Source organism: Ustilago hordei (assembly GCF_900519145.1).
Source record: "Ustilago hordei strain Uho2 genome assembly, contig: UHO2_contig_01, whole genome shotgun sequence".
NCBI lineage: Eukaryota > Fungi > Basidiomycota > Ustilaginomycetes > Ustilaginales > Ustilaginaceae > Ustilago > Ustilago hordei.
In genome coordinates, this window is record NW_024545270.1 from 38,301 (window position 1) to 58,804 (window position 20,504).

A 20,504-nucleotide genomic window follows, 5' to 3' on the forward strand; every position below is an offset into this window, starting at 1 on the left:
CAGAGTCGCAGGCAAGGGTTCAGACCCCCTATCTTGTCGCTCAATATAGATAGCAATGTAGTGAGGGAAAGGACCAATGACGAGCGTCGACGATGAGTCTCCTTTTCCGCCATCCTTGTCATCGGAAGGAGCCGACTGGGTCTTCTCTACGCTCGACTTGGTTGATAAGAGTTACCGTTGGCCCATGCGAACCCAAGCCACAATCAGAGACTCTCAAAGTTCTAGAGGAGGCTCTGCCATCATTTGGTTCGGATGGGCCGACGTTGGAACAAGGAATCCAACCGTCGTTCGCCTCGCTTGAACAAAATGCAGATCGAACCCCAGTTTTCTCTCTCTCCAAACGCATTCAACATCAACGTTGCAACAACGGCAACAACGGCAACAACGGCAACAACGGCAACAACGGCAACAACAGCAACAACGGCAACACCGCTTTGCAATTCAAATGGATCGTAAAGCGCAACCGCCGCTGTTGCCAAGCAGTTGAGAGTCGAGGATGGGGGAGGCGAGATTCGAATTTCGCTTCCCTCACAAAATTGGTTGGTTGTAAGGCCGAGTTGATTAAGCGAGCGAGCTACTTTGACGTCAGCTGCGAGCTGAACTCTCCTTAGTTTTGACTGAATGACAGACAGACAGACAGACACGGCGGCATTCTACGCCCGCACTTGCAATATTATTTTATTTTATTCTTTAACCCTAATCCCCGCCCCCTGCCCCTATGTCATGAAAAGCGTAAAGATGAGCAAAATGACCCCCAAATCGTTGACTGCTGCTGCTGCTGCTCGGCCATCACTTGCTTGCTCTCTTCTTGAGCATTTTCAGTTTCAGCCTCTCCGACTGCTAACTGATCGTCGGGAAGCCTCCGAATCTCATCACTCGGTTGAGGTGAGGCGACTAGATGTGTTTGTCTCTCATCAACATGATAGCTCATCTTGAACTTGTTCAACTGCACCGCGATCTCATCAGGCAACACCCTCCCATCCTGGATTTGCGCTCTCGAGAACTCTGGAGTGGAAGCGAAGGAAAGAAAGAATGAGGAGGGAAAAGGTGATGCACGTGCTTTCATTCAAATTCAAAAATCGCGGTAGATGACGTGCAGCGAAGCATGTCCACGATAAGCTATGGCTGACGCCCGGTCTAGAACTTCTCACACGAAACGTGCCTGCCTTTGCTGGTCAAGAGAAGCCATCTCGCCAGGGGAAGGTGACGAGACTCCTGATGAATCAATGAACTTCCTCGTCTTTTAAACAGTCGTCAAGAACGGTTTGCTTCCATCCAACTCCACTCCCGCATGCCCCGAAGAGGAAATGACCGTCATCACCCTTTTGCGATGCAGAATTTTGAATTTTGCAATTCCAAGTTGATCCTCACGATCGGGCAGATCTCTCAAAGTAAGCGAGATGGCACACAAGGATGCTGGTTTGTGAAGTGATTGTGCTGCTTACTTGGTACAGTGAGCCCTTGTTGGACGATTCTTTCCTTTGACCTACATTTGTAGCTCTCAACGCTCAATGGAAGAACTCTCTCTGCGATTGAGCTATCACAGGGAGCACACTGTGTGCGTGTCTTTCGACTACAAGAAGTTGATGGGCAGGACTTCCATTTTCCATAGAATCAGCTCTCTAGCTGCGACAAGCGGCTCTACAGGAACAAGGACCCTTTGGCGTAAGTGTTGTTCTCTTACTCTTTCTCTGAGGCCAACGCTGCCGACAGGGTGCACGCGCAAAGGCCCGAGATGTGGGGCCCAGAGAGTGAAGGCATTCAAGAAGCTTGATTGGGCAACAGCACAAGGCGTAACCGGCGGTTTGATGACTGATGCAACCAATGCCGAGACTCTGTAAAGAGATCGATCTCGCAGCGGTTGCTTTATTAATGCTGCTTGGATCGGGCTGGCCGGCACGAATATAGTGCAGGCGGGTCAACAACTGGTCCAAATTTCGAACCCCGATCCGTCAAGCTTCGAGTGATCTGGTGCCAATGAAGGCATGAAATCTCAAATGCATCTGCGCTATGACGGTGTGAGGGCCATGGTGCCCCATTTTTATTTTTATTTTTATTAATATTAATAATAATATTATTATTTTTCCCTTGCTGCTTTTAGCTCCTTTGTCGTTGCTCCCTTCTGTGTCTGCTCAAGCCTCGCACTTGAAACAGAGGCCAAAGCGCGCAACTCTGTGTAAGGCCATTGCACTAGACATCTGCTTGCTAACTTACGGTACAACGCTTCACTTGTTCAGAGACACAAGCTGATGAAATCAAGGCCGGCTGTCCTCGGTAACGATGCGATTGTGTTGCAGATCGGTTGCTGATCAGGAGATGCATGTCGCCGACTTCATGTGATTTTCAGGAGAAATTTTCGAGAGAAATGCTGGAATACTGTAAAAGCAGAATGATTGCATGCTTTTTTCTTTCTTTCCTTTTTCCTTTTTCCTTTTAGTTTTTTTTCTTTTTTTTCTTTTTTTTTTCTTTTTTTTCTTTTTTTCTTTTTTTCTTTTTTTCTTTTTTTCTTTTTTTCTTTTTTTCCTTTTTTCTTTTTTCTTCTTCGGCTGTGCAGCCGTGGAATGCATCGAACCGTCGGACTCTTTCACGAACCGCTGGTCTGAAGCGGAACAGCAATTTCGCAGCGTTTCACCGCGGCAACACTTTGCTTGGTCGATCTACCGTACACTGCGCTTAGGAGTTCCGAGGGAGTGTCACATAAGTTTCATGCAGCCAAATGTGACGTTTCAGAAGATCGACTTTGGCTTCTCTCTGCCGTTTCAAAGCGCACTTTTTTCTTTTCTTTTTTCTTTTTGGCCAGCATGAGCCCTGTATTGTGTAAGAACACAGAACTTAGACACAGCCCACACGCAGTTCGTTGCCGGACTTGGCTGTGCTCACAGTGTGACATCCTTGTCGTCGCTCACATAGCTTATACTTGGCACAGTAGGCAAACGAGCCTTCGAGGACCCTTTTTGGCTCACACGCGCAAGCTTTGACAACGTTGAGCCCTTCCCTGTTGCACCGTTTGCTATCACTGTCCTACGTTCACCCTTGTTTCTCAACCCAACCTTTCTCGTGCTTCCATCCCGCCCAGCGACACAATCAGTGTGACTTCATCTACGTCTATCGCACCTCATCGCGCTGTTTGACTTTCGCGACCTCGACTTCTTTGGGGTTAGGGTTAGTGTAGCTTCCTCTTCCGCCTTCTCTCCCTCTTCCTCGCCAAGAGAAGCTCACACCTGCACCAAGTATAGCTCGAGCATCTGCTCTTTCATCCATCACAATGCCTGTTCCCTACGGCGCTGGCGTCTCATCCAACAGTCCACCTTCCAGCTCCTCCACCAGCATACATGGTAGCAGCTCCTATCAGCATGAGAATCTCATTTTCTCTGGCCCCAACCCGAACCCTGGCGCTGCAAAGTATCAACTTGCCAACAGCGCAATGACAGAAGAAGAGGATGACTACCTTCATTCAATTGACACCAAATGGGACTCTTCATCGCACAGCTGGAATCTGCGAGGTTTCCTCAATATTTTCACCCTCACCTTGCTCGCTCTTAGCTTGCTCATGCTCTTCCTTGGCTATCCCGTTCTCATCAAGGTCAAGAACATGTATGACAATGACACAAAGGGCGCCTTTGGTCTTGGTGGTACCAACGGTTCCGGTCAGGTACCCGCCCTCGACATTGTCTCTCTGATCGATTCCGACACTCCTCAAAGCGCTATCAAGTGGACAAGCGGATATGACGAGTCATCCTACCATCTTGTCTTCAGTGACGAGTTCGAGGTCGAAGGAAGGACTTTCTGGCCAGGAGACGACCCCTACTGGGAGGCTGTTGACCTTTGGTACTCGGGTACTGGCGACTTCGAGTGGTACTCGCCCGAAGCTGTCAACACCACCAACGGAGCTCTGGTCATCGCGCTCGAGGAGCACGAGCTTCACAACAAGAACTTCCGATCAGGTATGGTTCAGTCTTGGAACAAGTTTTGCTTCCAGGGTGGCTACATCGAGTTCAGTGTCAAGCTTCCAGGTGGTCCCAGCACCAGTGGTTACTGGCCCGCCGTTTGGCTGATGGGCAACCTCGGCCGCCCCGGTTATCTTGCCTCCACTGAAGGCACCTGGCCCTACTCGTACAACTCGTGCGACACTGGTATTTTGCCCAACCAGACGTTTGTCAACGGCACCGGCCCTTACCTTGCCATCAACTCAAAGGGCACGTATGCATACAACGGCGATCTTTCCTACCTCCCAGGCATGCGCTACTCGTCTTGCACTTGCTCTGGCGAGGAACATCCCGGCCCCAACAACAACGTCGCTCGATCCGCGCCCGAAATTGACATCTTCGAGGTACAGGTGCAGTACAAGGATGGCGAAACTCACTCGTACGCGTCCCAGTCGCTTCAGGTTGCGCCTTTCGATGATGCTTACGCTTGGGGAAACACAAGCGCCGATGCGACCATCTACAACAGCGATGTCACCGAGTTCAACACCTACACAGGTGGCCAGATCCAAGAAGCTGTTTCGTCGGTTACTCAAGTGCCCGATCGTGGCTTCAACTTGACCAGCAACCAGTACATCAAATACGGAGTCGAGTTTTCGCCTGACTTTAACTATGATGGAAGTGGATCCATGACCTGGTACGTGGACGGCAAGCCTTCTTGGAGTGTCAACCCTAAGGCCTTCCCACCGCGCAAGGAACTCGACATCGGACAGCGCATCATCCCTGTCGAACCGATGGCCATCGTTATGAACTTGGCCATCTCGGACGGTTTCCAGCGTGTCAACTTTGACAAAGGAGGCATCACATTCCCGGCTTTCATGGCGATCGACTATGTTCGAGTCTACCAGAAAGACGGTCAAGCTGATTTAATCACTTGCGATCCCGTCGATCATCCCACAGCCGACTTCATCAAAAAACACCAAGAGATTTACTACAACAACAACCTCACACAGTTCCCACGCGACAAGTTTACTTGGCCTAAGAACAAGTTGACTGGCTGCTGAGAGCATTCCTCCACCCCTCCACATCAACCCAGGTATCTTGCTTGTTTGTCTCTCTTTCGTTCGTTCGCAAGCAGGCCCCACCTTCATTCTGCACTCATGGACAACTTGGGCTTTCCTTTCTCTCCTTCCGTCTCTGTAATCATAGAATCAGCACATTGCAACCCACTCAACCGTTCGGGAACATTTCATCTCTACCAGACCTTCTTCACAACGCATCACGTTCGCATATCCGCCTTCAGTCGCTGCTTGTCTCAGAACTGTGATGGAAAAAGGTATTGTCTATTAGAAGAATGAGCATCGAGCCAGTTTAGGGAATGCCAATGTACTCGAGGTAAAGGTTGTCAGTGGGAAGCATCATGGGAGGATCGTAGATCTTGTACAAGCTTGGCGACCTGTTACCCCAGGCGTCGGTCAAACGCAAAGCTTGCGAGTTGACGCCGTGGTGAAGATCGGACCAGGTGTCGACCATGGTGTACTCTTCAGATACGTCGTACATCTCCTCTGGTGGACTGCCTCCTGGACAACTCGAGGTGAGAAGCTGAGCGCCTTCACGGGGGATAGGCCAGAGATGGAGAGTACCGTTGGTATGAAGAGCGTAGCTGCCGTGTTGCCAGATCAGCTGGCTTTGGATGCATTCGGGTTTCCTTGCTGTTGGAATGAAAAGCGAAACATGTGGAAGAGCGTTAGCAAAAGGCTTGCACAAGAGTCTCACTGCTTTGAAAGGACACTTACGATTTGGTGTCACACGGTACTTGGCAAACTCCCAGTAACCATCACGGGTGAAACTGTAAGCTTGACCGGGCACTGCTGGCGGAGTGAAAGACCTTGTTCGAGGGTTGAAGAAGCCTGCGCCTGTGACGACTCTGCCGGAACCGGAAGACCAAGTGCCCTGAAGCATGGGTTCGTCACCAGCTGCGAGTACTGCATATCGCTGACGACCTGCCTCGACCAAGCTGAATGCGCAAATCCAAACTAAAGCTAAACTGGCGACAAGCAACTGCATTCTGAGATATGCTGTGTAAGCTGTTGCTGTTTTCTTTGCGGCCAAATGCTATCGCTGATGCCTTTCGCTATCACTGCCCGACTGAAGCCGAGTTGCGAAGAGATACTGGGTGCCAGATAGTAGCTGTGAGATGGTGGTGGTAGTGGTGGTAGTGGTGGTAGTGGTGGTAGTGGTGGCAGTAGTGGTAGTGGTGAGGAGAAGCGATGCGAGGTCAGGCCAGCAGTTGATTCTGGAAACGAGCAAGTCTCACGATAGAAGCACACAAGGATGATTATCACAGCCTATGGCCTAACGTGTCCGAATGTGACATCCTTACACGAAAGTTTCCAAACAGCTGAAATTGGCAGAGTCGTGCGTGGACAGACAGGGGGTAGAAGGGGGGGGGGGTTGGGGGGGGCACCGGCTCAGACGATGAATCGACTCCAAGTGGATCGCATGTTCCGTTGTGGAGGGAGACAGCTCTGACTGTAGGACCAAGGATCTTGGCAGTATCTGTACCGAATGTCAGTTTCAGCTGGTTGTTGTTCTGCGCTGCCTCGTGTGAGGTTAGCGTAGCGCCCTTGCCCTTGCCCTTGCCAGAGGCGCTATTTGAGAAGCCTGAAATGCCGAAGAACACTGTTCTAGTGTGCTACTGTTTCCAGTCTTGGCACTCGCCAAATTTGCTTGGCATCAAATTTCGATTGACCCTCACCTGCATGGATCTCGCACTGTGGAGAAAGATGGCACTTTCTGACACCAAAGCGAGACGCCGAAGCGGATAGGCCGCCAGATCACAAAGCAAAACGGCTCTTCCGATCGTCAAGATGAAACAATCGCTTTGATCTCGTGTGGTATTATCGTACGAGATTGAACATGTGTGTGTGTGTGTGTGTGTGTGTGTGTGTGTGTGATGCCGTTTGCAAGGAGCAAGTGTCGGGTGAGTGAAGCTGCTTGTCAGATAGATAGCGAGATGGAAAGCAAGTCGAGATATGACTGCAGAGGCTGTGCTCAAGCAAACGAAACTTGAGCCAAGACTTTCCTGTGTCCCTCGTCGATCCTTCTCCTTTTACTTTTCAGGCCTTCCGTGGCTTGTCTGCTTGTCTGCCTGTCACTCTACCATTGACTTGCCAACACACATACACAGTACACACTTACATACTCGTCAGACCCAACGTCCCTCTTGGTGTGAACGCGTCTTGCGCTCAACATCCTAGCTCTATCTCTCACTTTCCGCCCAACATTCGCTTTCATCCCGCTCCAAACAGCGGCTAGTGGTCTCTTTCCTTTCCACATCCACATCTCTTGGGCAACCAACTTCACCTTCCGACCAACACTTCTTCCCCTTCCCTTCCCTTCCTTTCCCACCACGACCCTCAACACCAACACGGACAAGGCATCCCAGAATCTCCTCTTCGCTGACTTGACATATATACGGATCAGAAGCCCTGACATTCAGTGACCGTCACCGAACCCGCTCACAATGGCCAACAGGTCAGCAGCAGCCTATCACAGGGCCGACAACCCGCCCAGCATGACCTCGTCACAGCCATCCGTGCAGACCGACTCAGGCAGCAGCTCTTCCTCACAAAAGTATTATACCATGTCCCGTCAACAAGGTGGCTACTCACAAGCACCAGGATACGGCAACGCGAGAACAACTCCAGCAGCACCTCTTCTCGCTGATGATGACGACGAAGAGGACTACCTCTACTCTGACAAAGGCCTTGACAAGCACTCGGGCTCATGTATCAGCACCCGAGGTCTTCTCAACGCCTTCACCCTTATCCTGCTCACCATGGGTCTTCTGGCACTCTTCTTGGGTTACCCATTAGTAGTCGTCCTCAGCAAAGTGTTCGACACCATCGACATTAACCCTCAGAGTGCCCAGCGTCTCACAGCATTAACACAGCGTGGTTTGATCGATCCCGACACTCCAGAGTCCGCTATGCGCCGCACTTCACCCGTCGATGGCACCGCCTGGCACCTTGTCTTCTCCGATGAGTTCGAGAAGGAGGGTCGTTCCTTCTGGCCAGGAGATGACCCCTACTGGGAAGCCGTCGATCTCTGGTACTGGGGTACCGGCGATTATGAGTGGTACTCGCCCGAGGCTGTCAACACTACCGGTGGTGCTCTTGTCATTGCAGTCGAGGAGCGTGAGACCAACAACAAGAACTTCCGCTCTGGTATGGTTCAGAGTTGGAACAAGGTTTGCTTCCAAGGCGCCTACTACGAAATCTCCGCCCGTCTTCCCGGCTCCCATACTGCCCCAGGTTTGGTAAGTACCGTACTAGAGCGCTTGCGACATTCGAGGTTGATTTCTACATTCCAAGTTGAAACTAACAATCTTCTTCCCTGCCCTCTCTGCTTCTTGATTCTTCCCAACAGTGGCCCGGTATGTGGACACAAGGTAACCTTGGTCGCCCAGGATACGGTGCCACCAACGAAGGCATGTGGCCTTACTCTTATAATGCCTGTGACACAGGTGCGCTGCCCAACCAGACTTGGGTCAACGGTACCGGTCCTCCCAAGGCCCTCGACGCACAGGGCCTCTTCTCTCAAGGCTACAACTACGAGCTCTCTTGGCTTCCCGGTATGCGTTTCACCTCGTGCAACTGCCCCGGTACCGAGCACCCTGGTCCTAACCGTAATGTCGCCCGTTCCGCGCCCGAGTTGGATATTCTCGAAGCCAAGATCAACGTTGCCGGCGGACATGGTGAAACTTCGCAATCTCTGCAAATGGCACCATTCGACGTCGACTACTACTACGGAAACAGCTCGGCAGATGGTGACGTCCGCATTTGGGATGCCAACACACAGCTTAACGACTACAAGGGTGGTGCTATCCAGGAAGCCGTTTCTGCTCTCAGTCAAGTTCCCGACATCGCGTACGAACACACCGTCGGCGGACGATACGTCACCTTCGGTGTCGAGTATGCTCCCGACTGGAACGAGAACGGCGATGCTTATGTCACTTGGTACATGGACGGTCAACCCACCTGGACGCTGTACGGACAAGCGATTGGACCAGTTCCCGAGCTTGACGTCAGCCAGCGTCTCGTTCCTACCGAGCCAATGTTCCTCATTTTGAACGTTGCCATCTCGGAATCTTTCCAGGTTCCTGATTGGACTCTTCTCGAATTCCCAGCACACATGTACGTCGACTACGTTCGAGTATACCAGCGCGACGATCAGCCAGACCGCGTTGGTTGCGATCCTCCCAACCGACCTACCTACGAGTACATCGAAAACAACAAGGAATTTTACTACAACCGCAACATTACTGAGTTTCCCAAGTCAAAGATCCCAAGGAACCGTCTCCAGGGCTGCTAAGCTAGATAAGCAACAGCCGCAACCATCTCTTGCATTCCTTTACACAGTCTCAGCATACAGGTACATTTGGTTTTGTTCGTTCCAATGCATTCAGTTTTCTTTCGGATGAGATCTTGCAATGTTGACTGGGAGGAAACCTCATTGAGATTGTGAGCTCAGACATTGTAGTGAGTGGGTTGAGACTTTCGATTGACAAGGAACTTCCGACTCACACGTAACAGCGAGTGCATTGCAACTTTCAATTGACGAGAAACACGGGACTGATACGAAACAATGAAACCCAAGACTATAGAAAACTTCGAACGGACTGCAAGATGGAAGGGTATGCTATCTTCTAAGCCTTGACGAGGTCGTAGCCGGCGTATCCGGCCTGTCGGCACTCGACCAGCTCGCGAACGTACATCGGGATGCCGCCCTGTTGTTTGGACATAGACATAAATTGAAGCTCGTCAGCAAGTCTATTGCGCACGATGGAGCAAAGAAAGAGAAGGGGGAGGGTAATGGTGCTTACGGTAAAGTTCAAAGCCTGGACCGGCTTGCCAGGAATGTTTCGGCCCATATACCAACCATGCGATTCATGGAAGAGCGTCTTGGCCGAAAGCTCGTTGATGTGTTCACCGAACTTGGCCTCTGCGTCTTCCTGAGCATCAAAGTATCGGATGTTGTTGTCACGCATGTACTTGATGAAATTGCACACCCACTCGGCTTGGATCTCAACGGTTGATGGACCGTTCGAGTAAGCTGTGGGACCGTGGGGGCCGTACAAGAAGAAAAGGTTAGGGAATTTCTGTTCGGATCAAGATGAAGTAAGAATTGAGACAAGTGTGTCAGTGATGATGTCGAGTAAGAACATAATGTTTGAGAGCATAATGACTTACAGCAGTGTTGAGACCGTTAAGCGAGTTGCAACCCTGGCACCACTTCTCCGTCAAGGCAAGACCCTTCTTTCCTCGAATGTCGATCTGCTTGAAGCCACCGGTGTGAGTGTCGAATCCAGTGGCGAGGATGATCTGGTCAAGCTCGATCTCTCGTCCGCTGTTGAGTAGGATGCCCTTCTCAGTGAACTCCTTGATGTCCTCATCGCTACTACGCTTGATCGAGACAATCTCGACGTTGTCCTGGTTCATCACCTCGTAGTAGTTCTGCTCGAGTGAAGGTCGAACAGTGCCGAAAGTGTGAGGCCATTCTTTGGGACACAGGATTTCGCGCTTCTTGGGGTCACTGATACGTTCAGCGACCTTCCTCTGCCAGAACTGGTATGCGTGCTTGTTTGCCTCCCTATCGCTGTAGAGGTCGTGGAAGGTCTCCAGCCAGAAGTGGAAACCACCACGAGCCCAGAGCTCCTCCCACAACTTCTCACGATCCTCGCGAGAGACCGACATGGCATCACGCTGATCAAAGTCGTAGTGGAAGCCACCAAAGGTCTTCTTGCGCTTCTCAAAGATCTCGGGGTAGATGTCTTTGAAGGCCTCCTGTGCGCTGGCGTCGAGCTTTTGTTGTCGCATGGGAAGAGCAAGGTTAGGAGTGCGGACGAAGACCGTGAGACGGTCTACGATGGGACCGATCTCCTGGCTGACCTGGATACCCGAAGCACCGGTGCCGACGACAGCCACCTTCTTGCCAGTGCAGTCGATGGACTCGTCCCACTCGCCAGTATGAATGATCTGACCCTTGAACTTCTCCATGCCTGGGATCTTGGGGATGTTGACCTTGGCAGCGAAGCCGAGGCAGAAGATAACGTGCTGAGCTGTGACCTTGCGTGCCTGCTGCTCGCTTGGGCCAGCGGTGACGGTCCACAGCTGGGCACTGTCGTTCCAGTGAGAGCTGCGGACACGGTGGTTGAAGCTGCAGTCCTTGCGGAGATCGAGCTTGTCATCGAGGTGGTTGAAGTACTGGCGGAGCTCTTTGTAGTCGGGATATTTGCACGAGAAGTTCCACGACTTCCAAACTTGGGGGAAGGAGAGGCCGTAGAGGGGTACCTCGCTGTCGACCCTTGCGCCAGGGTACTGCTCAGACGTAAAGAAATATTGTGAGATGAAGAAGGGACGAGGTCGTCAGCAACGCAGTCTGTCGAATATTGATTGCAGTGGCGAACAGATCACTTACGCAGTTGAGTCTCCAGATACCACCAAAGTCCGAAGCAGCGTCAAAGAGGTGCACCTTGAAGCCAAGCTTACGGAGCACGTACAGATGGTAGATACCTGCAAAGCCACCTCCGATCACAACAGCGTCATAATGCTCGGCCATAATGAGTTGAACTTGGTCGTGCGATTTGAAAGAGTGATGAAGCGATGGATGAAGAGTTGTTCGTGATGTGCAGTGTGTGAGAGATAGGGCTTCGGATTCTGCTGAGGTGAGAGGCAGAGACATCCAGCTTCTTTATACGTTCGGGTGGCGATGCGGCTAGATGAGTAGCGGAAACAATCCTGGACTTGGCGAGCAGTTGGAAGGTCCGACAGGGTTACCGCGAACGGCATGGCTCGCCAGGGCTTGAGAAGCGGAAGGGTGCCGACGCACGGTCCTGAAGCATCTCCACACTCTTCAGTGCCACCTTCTGTTGCTCTCAAGAGCTGGCTTCTAAACGACCGAGCTTAGGATCTAGAATTAAGTTCCACTGCAACTGTCGAAGCGAACAACATTAATTCTATCCTTGTAAGCATTCTGGCCGTGGGACTCGACAGAATCGACGTTTGAGAATGGCTGCGATACGAATGAGGGAGGTAGAGAGCGGCGTAGGGGTAGATAGACGTGCGACGTTCCGGAGGTGGGTCATCTGATCTCCTGAGCAGGGCGAGACGACCTAAAAGTGACAGTGAGGTGCAGCGGATAAGCGACAAGCGCCCGAAAACAAAAGAAAAAAAAAAAAAAAAACAAAAAAAAAAAAAAAAAAACAAAAAAAAAAAAAACAAAAAAAAAAAAACAAAAAAAAAAAAAAAAACAAAAAACAAAAAAACAAAAAAAAAGTGTGGGGTACCCCAGCTCACCATAAAATCAACGCGGGGAATTCCTCGTGTCTGCCATGTGTCAAAATTTGCATTTGCCTCTCCGCGGTCTTGCGTCACTATAGTGGATCGAGATCATCAGCTGTGTGCGTTAGCAGCCCAGGCTTTGCTCGGTAAAACATTTTGTTGCGTAGACAGATCCAAAGCCGTGATTTCGAAAGAGTCTGCCTCGAAGCCTAGCCGATATCTACTCCGGCCTAGATGCTACCCGTTCTAACCGGCGTCCTCACGAGGGACCTCTATGTCAGGTTTCGAAGCGAGTCTACACTTGCTGCTTTTGTGTCTCCCTTAATCTTATCCTTCCTTCCTTCCTTCCTACTTCCTTCCAACACTATCGCACGATCATCAACTTTCTCGCATCTATCGATAGCAAACAAGCGAAGCAACATGATCTTCACATCGGCCTCCGAGCCCGTCAAGGAGCTCCCCGACAACCTCGACGTTTACGGTTTCATGTACGAATACTTCCCATCGACTCGACCCGACATGCGCAACACAGGCCTCCCACTCTTCATCGATGAAGAGACGGCTCAGAAGTGGAACTTCGAAGAGTGCAAGGAGAACACTGACCTTCTTTCGGTAGCGTTGGCAGAAAGGTGTGACATCAAGCCTGACACTCGAGCAGGTATCTATGCGACCAACAGCATCTACTTCCCCATTGCGGTGTGGGCTACACACCGCCTCGGAGCCACCGTCTCTCCAGCCAACCCTGCCTTCATGGCAAAAGAGCTTAGCTTCCAGCTCGAAACTTCCAACTCGAAACTTCTCTTCGTCAGTGAAGATCCTGTCTCGCTCAAGAACGGCTTCGAAGCAGCCAAGCTTGCCAACATCCCGCGCGATCAGGTGGTCATCCTCCAAGAGCCTATCACTGTGCTCAAGTACTCCGAGTCCAACTATGGCCGAGTACAGCGTAAATCGCAAGGCGCATGGACGTTGGCAGGTCTAATCGAGGAGGGTCGCGATATCGTCAAGGCAAAAGGCGAGAGCGTCCTTGCATCGACCCGACACAAGTTAAAGCCAGGAGAAGGCAAGACCAAGATTGCTTTCCTTTCCTTCTCTTCCGGTACAACAGGCTTGCCAAAAGGCGTCGCAATCCAGCACTACGCCGTCACTTCGAACGCACTTCAGACTATGGCGCACAACAAGGTCGGCAATAAAATCGGTTCGCCTGGACGCTTCTGTCCAGGCAAAGATGTCTCTCTTGGCGTCCTTCCGCAAGTCCATATCTTTGGCCTTTCAACGGTCACGCATTTTGTGTTTTTCGCTGGTATAACGAATCTGGTCATGAGCAAGTTCAGAGGCATAGAAGCGATGGTCAAAACGATCATCAAGTATAGAATTAGCGTATGGTGGTTGGTCCCACCACAAGTTGTCCTTTTCTGCAAGGACCCTAGCGTGCCACCGTACCTTGATGAACTCCGGAAAATCGCAAGATTTGCCATGGTGGGCGCAGCGCCCCTCTCGGATGATCTTAGCAAGCAATTTACCAACAGATTCCCAGAGCTGGATTGGGGACAGGGATCAGGAATGACAGAAACTTGCTCAGTGACGACAATGTTCCCTCTTGCTGAGAAAGCAGTGTTGGGCTCTGCTGGAAGGCTATTCCCCAACACTGAAGCAAAGGTCGTCAATTCGGAAGGCAAGCAAGTCGGCTATGATGAATTGGGAGAGCTATGGCTTCGAGGTCCACAGATCACACTCGGCTACACAAATAACGAACAAGCAACAAAGGAGACTTTCCTTCCTGGTGGGTGGTTGCGTAGTGGTGATGAGGTAAAGATCAACAAAGATGGCGACGTGTTCTTCATCGACCGCCTGAAGGAGTTGATCAAGGTCAAAGGCTTCCAAGTCGCTCCTGCCGAGTTGGAAGGCTTCCTGCTTGATCACCCTGATGTTTACGACTGCGGTGTAATCGGAATCCAAGATGAAGCAGCGGGCGAGTTGCCATTCGCCTTCGTTGCACTCACCCAAGACGCAAGAAAGCGAACCAAATCGAATGGTAAAGAGCAAGAAGAGAGCATCAAGCAGTCCATTCTCAAGTTTGTTGCTGATAATAAGGTTCGATACAAGCATTTGTGCGGTGTTACATTGTAAGTCCTTCCCAGTTTCCGCGCTGATTGCTGACTGTCGGTACATTCCAACTAACTTTTCCCACGCCTATCTCTTGCCTTTCACACGCTGTCGGAACCGTTCATACCCACAGTATCGACTCTATCCCAAAGACCGCTTCAGGCAAAATCCTTCGTCGTAAGATGAGGGAGATGGCAAAAAAGCTTCCTCCTGAGACCTTCAAAGAGAAGAAGAGGATTGTTTCCAAGCTCTAGTCTGCCCATCTCATCACTCTCGAGGCGGGTAGAATATATATTGGTTCAACAGAAATGCAATGATAGTACAGCTTGCCGGGCGCACGAGGATAAGGATGATATAGATGATATAGATGATATAGATGGTACAAGTGAGGAAGAGACTGCGATGCTTTGAGCTAGAACATGCGCCTTCGTTTGCCCAGACCAGGGAAACCGGTATTGGTTCCTGGAGGGTAGTAGCCTGGACGCTCGCGTTTGAGATAGTATTGTCGATGTGCTTCGCGAAGATGATTCGGTCGGAGCGGACCTTGTTCGGCGTGTGACGATTGGATTTCGCGAGCTGTGCGAGGATATTAAAACGGATTCAGTCAGCGCGGAGTCGAGAGGAGGGAAAGCGAAATGAGGATGGAGAAGCTTACCTTGCTCAATGATCTCACCGACAAAGATCTTGGCTACACCTGATACGACCATCGCAACGTGCTGGGAGACTGATTGCGAAAGAACGTGATTGACGAGCTGTAGTGGAGTCAAGATAGTGGGGATGAGGAACAGAGGTCAGAACACTGGCTTAGAGAAGCCGACACGGAGGCTGGATTGAGGTGGATACATACCTTTCGCACGCTCGCCTTGTTCAAAGCGCCTCGACGAGAGGCCATGTGTCGATCTAGCTGGTCCTCATCCATGACCATCGACAATAGACTGTGTCAACAGATAGTGTGCGTGCTGAGGCAAGGTCAGCTCATTGGTCTACATCTATCATCTATCGTGCAGTACAATACTCACCCCATGTTGCGTTGTTGCGCGGCATAGATGGCTTCCTGTGTCGAAAAGTGATCTTTTCCAAGCTCTTCTACACCATCGTCTGCTTCACCTTCTTCATCTTCGGCCTCTTCCTCTTCCGGTGGTGCTTGGCGAGCGGGTGCCTGTTCCTCTTCGTCATTGGCTTCATCTTGTGGCCTTTGACTGCCGATTCGCGACATTGCTGGTGTCCCTGCATCTCTGCCCACTGATGACATGCGCGATACAGATCTGGCCGTGGATGATCTTGCTTTGCTGGCTGCCTTTCCTCCAGCTTTGGGGCCCCCAGCTTTCTTTGATTTGGACTTTGTCTCTTTGCTCGGAGAGGCTGGTGTAGCGAAAGGCGCCGGTGATGCGGTCGCGGAAGGTGTCGGGCCCTTGCTTGCAATTTTCGCGTTGTCCTTGTCCGCTGCTTTCTTCTTCGCAGGCTTCTTCGGCTTCGGTGGTGTGGCGACTGCGCCGTCTTTAGACGACTCTGCTGCAGCGCTCAAGTCAGTGGAAGCCGCTGCTGCTGGCTTCTTCTTTGGCTTCTTCGGCTTTGTCTCTGCGCCACCTTCTGTTTTGGGCTTTGTCGGCTTCTTTGTTTTTGCAGTGATTGCTTTTGGTGTCGAGCCCTCAGCAGGCATGGGAGAGGAAGCTGCGGCTGAATTCGAGTCGTCCATTTCGATCTTAACAGCATTCCACACCGTCGCTGGTGATGGTGGAGGTGGTGGATATGCTTGCGGCGTCCCTGTGATATTCGAAGGTCCTGCGGCAGAAAGTGCGGTCGCTGGTATCAGAGGCATATTGGCAGCGATCTGAGCTGTCAATGCATCAAAGTCGGTCGCGTTCGACATGAGAACGTCTCCCATCGAGAAGTTGGTCATCGCGTCAAAGTTCATGTTGTTGTCGTTGCCAGCGCCAAAGTCGATGGGCATATCGAAGAAGGACGACGGAATGACGCCTTCGCCCGTATTGGCTGGAATATTGCTGTCTCCAGACGCCTGTGACGACGTCATGGTGAATTTGATATGGATTCGGAGACGTCGTGGATGGCAAGGTCGTGTTAAGTAGTGTCAAGCTTGCCGATTAGCTCCACTTCCAGAATGCTACACGTGATCTGTAGCTGTATGGAATTCAGTTGAAGATGCGTCGGCAACTCAAGCAAGATGCACGTGTCACGGCCGAGACACTGAGGCACAGGAGGCTTACTTAAGCAAGAAGCACAATGAGATACATGATTGTTGTCATGGCAACAGCTCAGTGGCACTCAGTATCATAGCAACATAGGAGTACAAATGAAGTGACATGTCCCACCTCGGATAGGACTAGAGTGGCAAATGGAGTATATATATGTGTTTGTCATTTAGGTTCACACTATGAAAACTAAGCATTACATAGAACATACAGCTGTTGTAAAGGGAGTCTGATCATGACCCCGATAACACCATGTATTAATTGTTATCTTCAATTGATTAAGAGTCTGAAGAAGCTATCACTGAGCCAACTGAAACTCATTGACAACAATGGTAGAAGACACCAAAATAAGGATCAAAGGAAGCAGAAAAGGCAAGAACACCCAGGTTCAGGTAGACAATGATGCCACAAATGAGAATGAGCCAGAGGTCATCAACAATGAAGCCGATGAAGACACTGATTCCAACTCTGACTTCAATGATGGTGACAAGCGATATAACTTTTGCACCCTAGCAAAACTCCTCGAACCCATGCCAAAGCTCATGTCACACAGCTATTATAGCTGGAGCACTCATGTGAAATCTTTCCTCTGATCTGTGCCCCATGCAATGAAACATCTCGAGGGAACATATGACAAGAAGCACCCAAAATGGAGCTGCTCCCTCGATGATGCTTTAATTAATGCCCTGCATGGAACAATCGACACTACTGGAGAACACAATGTAAATTACCTCATTCTAGATGTAATCAAAGAGTACCTTACTTTCAATCAAGTATGGAGAAAGATCAAAAATGGTCTCACAAACGAAGCCACCAAGATGCCTCACAGACTTGTGCTCATCTTGCAGCTCAATGATACAAAGATGTTTCACTTGGATGCCAGAAAGCTAATTCAAGAGATCCAGTCCATACAGACTGAAAGCAGCCTCCTCGGCAAACCATTTGCCAATGATACATTGTTCTTGGCTCTGCAGAAATGCACGATCCGGCATCCAGTGTATAAGGAGACAGTTGCTACCATCCATCAAATCGATTTCAACACCCTTGCCACTGCACTAAGCATCTGGCAGACTGCTGTCGAGAGCATCCCCATGCAAAAGATCGACCCCTGACAAGCCAGCGCTAGAACCGCTGGCAACGATGATCAAAACGAATGGACCAGAGAGACTGAAGCCAAAGCCAACAACAGCCACGCGAGCTCGAGGAACGCAGGCAGACCATGCCGAATCCGATGTTGGATCTGCAAGCGACCTGGGCATGGTATTAGCCAATGCGACGTGTCACAGGGACGGCTGGCCTGCGCAAGAGAGTGCGCCAAATGATCAGCGGCAGTTATGGTAATGTCACGTAATGGAGCAGTATATGAAGGGTGTGCAGAAGATCAACATATGAAGGGTGCACCAGATTGATCAGAGTCAAAAACCATTGGGGATCAATGAGATTAATTGGGTTGGCAGCGCACATGAATTATGAGATCGATCAAACCCCGGGAATCCAGATCAATCTCATGGGATTGGTCAGAGTCAGCCAGACCAGCACACTTCAACTAGTCAGCTGATCCGAACAAGTACTTGGAGCTGTGCTGATGTCGGAGACAGTCGGATCAGCATGCCTCAACTAATCAGCCGATCTGAACAGGTATTTGGAGCTGTGCTGATGTCAGAATCAGTCAGATCAGCATGCTTCAACTAGTCGGCTGATCTGAACAAGTATTCGGAGCTGTGCCGATGTCGGAGTCAGTTGGATCAGCACACTTCAACTAGTTGGCCGATCTGAACAAGTCGAGATGGAACTGTGCTGATGTGACCACATGACCAGGGGGTATGGTCACAAGGTTCAAAAGGGAATTCACAAGATTAAGTTGAAAGGGGGCTGTGCCGAAAGGGGGCATCACACATCAGACAGAAGGAGAGCATGTAGGCGAGAGGGCAGTGTTGCATAACCCTTATGCCAAGCAAATGGTAGGAGCACAGTATCGAAGGGGTTGATGCCAGCAGGGCAAGGCAGTGCCTAACAGGGGACAAAGGCCCCTCAAGAGGAGCAGGATAGGTGTCGAGGGAAAACACTGACCAGACATATAAATACTCTCATTCTACCATAGCATACAAGTGGATCGGTATCCACTCTGAACTCAACTTACTTACTCTATACTTACTCGGTTATGTATCATCGCAATAGCAGTGCTCTTGCAATGACTCTCAACATGTGTGTTGTATCACCATTAGTCAACAACTGTAGGCAGTGTTCTTCACACTAGTGGTCCAGTTCATTACTGTAGGCAGTGTTCTTCAACACCAGCAGTCCAGTTCCTTGCTGTAGGTGGTGTTGCTCAACACCAGCAGTCCAGTCGGTTATTGTAGGCAGTGTTTCACACCAGTGGTCCAGTAACTCCTGTCCTCTGTAGGCGATTAGCATATTGTGGTCCAGACAACATCCAAGAGCATTATCAACAGTACTATGAACACTTGTACTGTTGGGGAGGGTGTATCACCCACTCACCAACAAACAATGTCTGTGCCGCACAACCTCTGAACAGAGTGTTCAAGGCAGTCAGTTGAGACTTACTAGGCGATGATGCTTGGTTACGTTTAGGCAAATCATATCGAGTAGACCTTACTCAATCAACCTCAGCTAGTCTCTGGCGCGCGACCGCTTACACGATGCCTCGGTCACCATCCCCAAAGACTCCCGCCTCGCTAAACCTAAATAGGAAGTGTGGTGCTCCCTCACCCTCCCATTGAAGTGGCAAGACCCCCTGAACACAAAAGAGACAGCTCATTGGATCTTGGACTCGGGGGCAAGTTATCATATGGTGAACAACTATAGCATGCTCATCCATCTGAGAACTTGCCAAAAGCAGATAATTACCACCAGAAGCAAGGTCTTGGAAGCAGCAGCTATAGGAGATGCAAGCATATCAACAGATTACAGGGAAATCCCCCTACAAAATGTATTATACGTGAAGCACCTTAATGTTAACCTTCTGTCAACGAATTCATTAACAGATGAAGGAGCACAAGTGATATTGGACACAACCAGTGGTCAAATTTTTCTAACAAATGGCATGACACTTAAGATTGCAAAGAATCGTGAGTGAGGACTTTTGGAGTTCCAAGGCAACACATGGCAAGAAAGTGTGATGGCCACATCAACACCATTGTTTGAAGGCATTGATGAGGAGTTCGAGCATATTGAGAATGAGCTGAAAGTTTCAAAGCAACAACTATGGCATGAGCATCTTGGACACCCAGGGAGGGATAAAGCTAAGGCAATCATGAGCAAGTTAAAGGATAAGCATACCATGGAATTGGATCCAAACACTGCTCTGACATGTGAGCAGTGCATACAATCCAAGAGCACAAGTGCTCGAATGGGGCAAGGTAGCAGCGAAAGAGCCATAGGGCCCCTGGATCTTATCCATGTCAATCTAATAATAGATTCATCCCATGTGATGGAGTACACATGCACATTAGTGCTGGTTGACGATCATAGCAAGTATGTGTATGCACAGCCATTGACACAAAAGAGTCATGCATTTATGCAACTCAAAAGGATTGTTTTGTTCCTGGAAACACAGATGGATCAGAAGCTAAAAGTGATCCAATCTGATCAAGGAACCGAATGGAGAAGCAATGATGCATTGGAATGGTCGCTAGAAAGGGGCATAGAGTGGCAAACCACCATAGGATACAACAGTAAACAAAATGGACAGGTAGAGAGAATGAACAGGACCCTTGGAGAGAAGACAAGGACATTGCTAATGCAGAGGAGACTACTGAAGAAGTTCTGGCCATACATGATCAGAGCTGCGGCATTCAAAATAAACCTCACTCCGAGCATTGATAATGAATTCCCTTACCAAGCCATGTTCAGCAAGTCGCCAGAGCAAGCTTTAAGACTTCTATGAGTGTTTGGTTGTCTGG

At 50.1% G+C, this 20,504-nt stretch overlaps 7 protein-coding genes across 7 annotated transcripts; 3 read left to right on the forward strand and 4 right to left on the reverse strand.

Annotated features, from left to right (window-relative positions):
• Positions 1-721: 721 nt before the first annotated feature.
• UHO2_00010 (uncharacterized protein) lies at positions 722-1,066 on the reverse strand (the record flags this gene model as incomplete). Its single annotated transcript, XM_041556630.1, has 1 exon — positions 722-1,066. The coding sequence occupies one exon, from the start codon at positions 1,064-1,066 to the stop codon at positions 722-724; it is 345 nt and encodes a 114-aa protein (XP_041412564.1).
• Positions 1,067-3,265: 2,199 nt separating this feature from the next.
• Positions 3,266-4,987, forward strand: UHO2_00011 (uncharacterized protein; the record flags this gene model as incomplete). The annotated part of the gene is made up of 1 exon (XM_041556631.1): positions 3,266-4,987. The coding sequence occupies one exon, from the start codon at positions 3,266-3,268 to the stop codon at positions 4,985-4,987; it is 1,722 nt and encodes a 573-aa protein (XP_041412565.1).
• A 307-nt stretch (positions 4,988-5,294) lies between these two features.
• Positions 5,295-5,990, reverse strand: UHO2_00012 (uncharacterized protein; the record flags this gene model as incomplete). The annotated part of the gene is made up of 2 exons (XM_041556632.1): positions 5,295-5,635; positions 5,720-5,990. 2 exons carry the CDS (start codon positions 5,988-5,990, stop codon positions 5,295-5,297), a joined length of 612 nt encoding a protein of 203 aa, XP_041412566.1.
• A 1,459-nt stretch (positions 5,991-7,449) lies between these two features.
• Positions 7,450-9,299, forward strand: UHO2_00013 (uncharacterized protein; the record flags this gene model as incomplete). Its single annotated transcript, XM_041556633.1, has 2 exons — positions 7,450-8,244; positions 8,355-9,299. The coding sequence occupies 2 exons, from the start codon at positions 7,450-7,452 to the stop codon at positions 9,297-9,299; spliced, it is 1,740 nt and encodes a 579-aa protein (XP_041412567.1).
• A 334-nt stretch (positions 9,300-9,633) lies between these two features.
• On the reverse strand, positions 9,634-11,546 carry UHO2_00014 (uncharacterized protein; the record flags this gene model as incomplete). Its single annotated transcript, XM_041556634.1, has 4 exons — positions 9,634-9,714; positions 9,811-10,086; positions 10,178-11,305; positions 11,406-11,546. 4 exons carry the CDS (start codon positions 11,544-11,546, stop codon positions 9,634-9,636), a joined length of 1,626 nt encoding a protein of 541 aa, XP_041412568.1.
• A 1,142-nt stretch (positions 11,547-12,688) lies between these two features.
• Positions 12,689-14,395, forward strand: UHO2_00015 (uncharacterized protein; the record flags this gene model as incomplete). The annotated part of the gene is made up of 1 exon (XM_041556635.1): positions 12,689-14,395. One exon carries the CDS (start codon positions 12,689-12,691, stop codon positions 14,393-14,395), a length of 1,707 nt encoding a protein of 568 aa, XP_041412569.1.
• Positions 14,396-14,783: 388 nt separating this feature from the next.
• Positions 14,784-16,403, reverse strand: UHO2_00016 (uncharacterized protein; the record flags this gene model as incomplete). The annotated part of the gene is made up of 4 exons (XM_041556636.1): positions 14,784-14,947; positions 15,027-15,123; positions 15,219-15,306; positions 15,391-16,403. The coding sequence occupies 4 exons, from the start codon at positions 16,401-16,403 to the stop codon at positions 14,784-14,786; spliced, it is 1,362 nt and encodes a 453-aa protein (XP_041412570.1).
• Between the last annotated feature and the right edge of the window lie 4,101 nt (positions 16,404-20,504).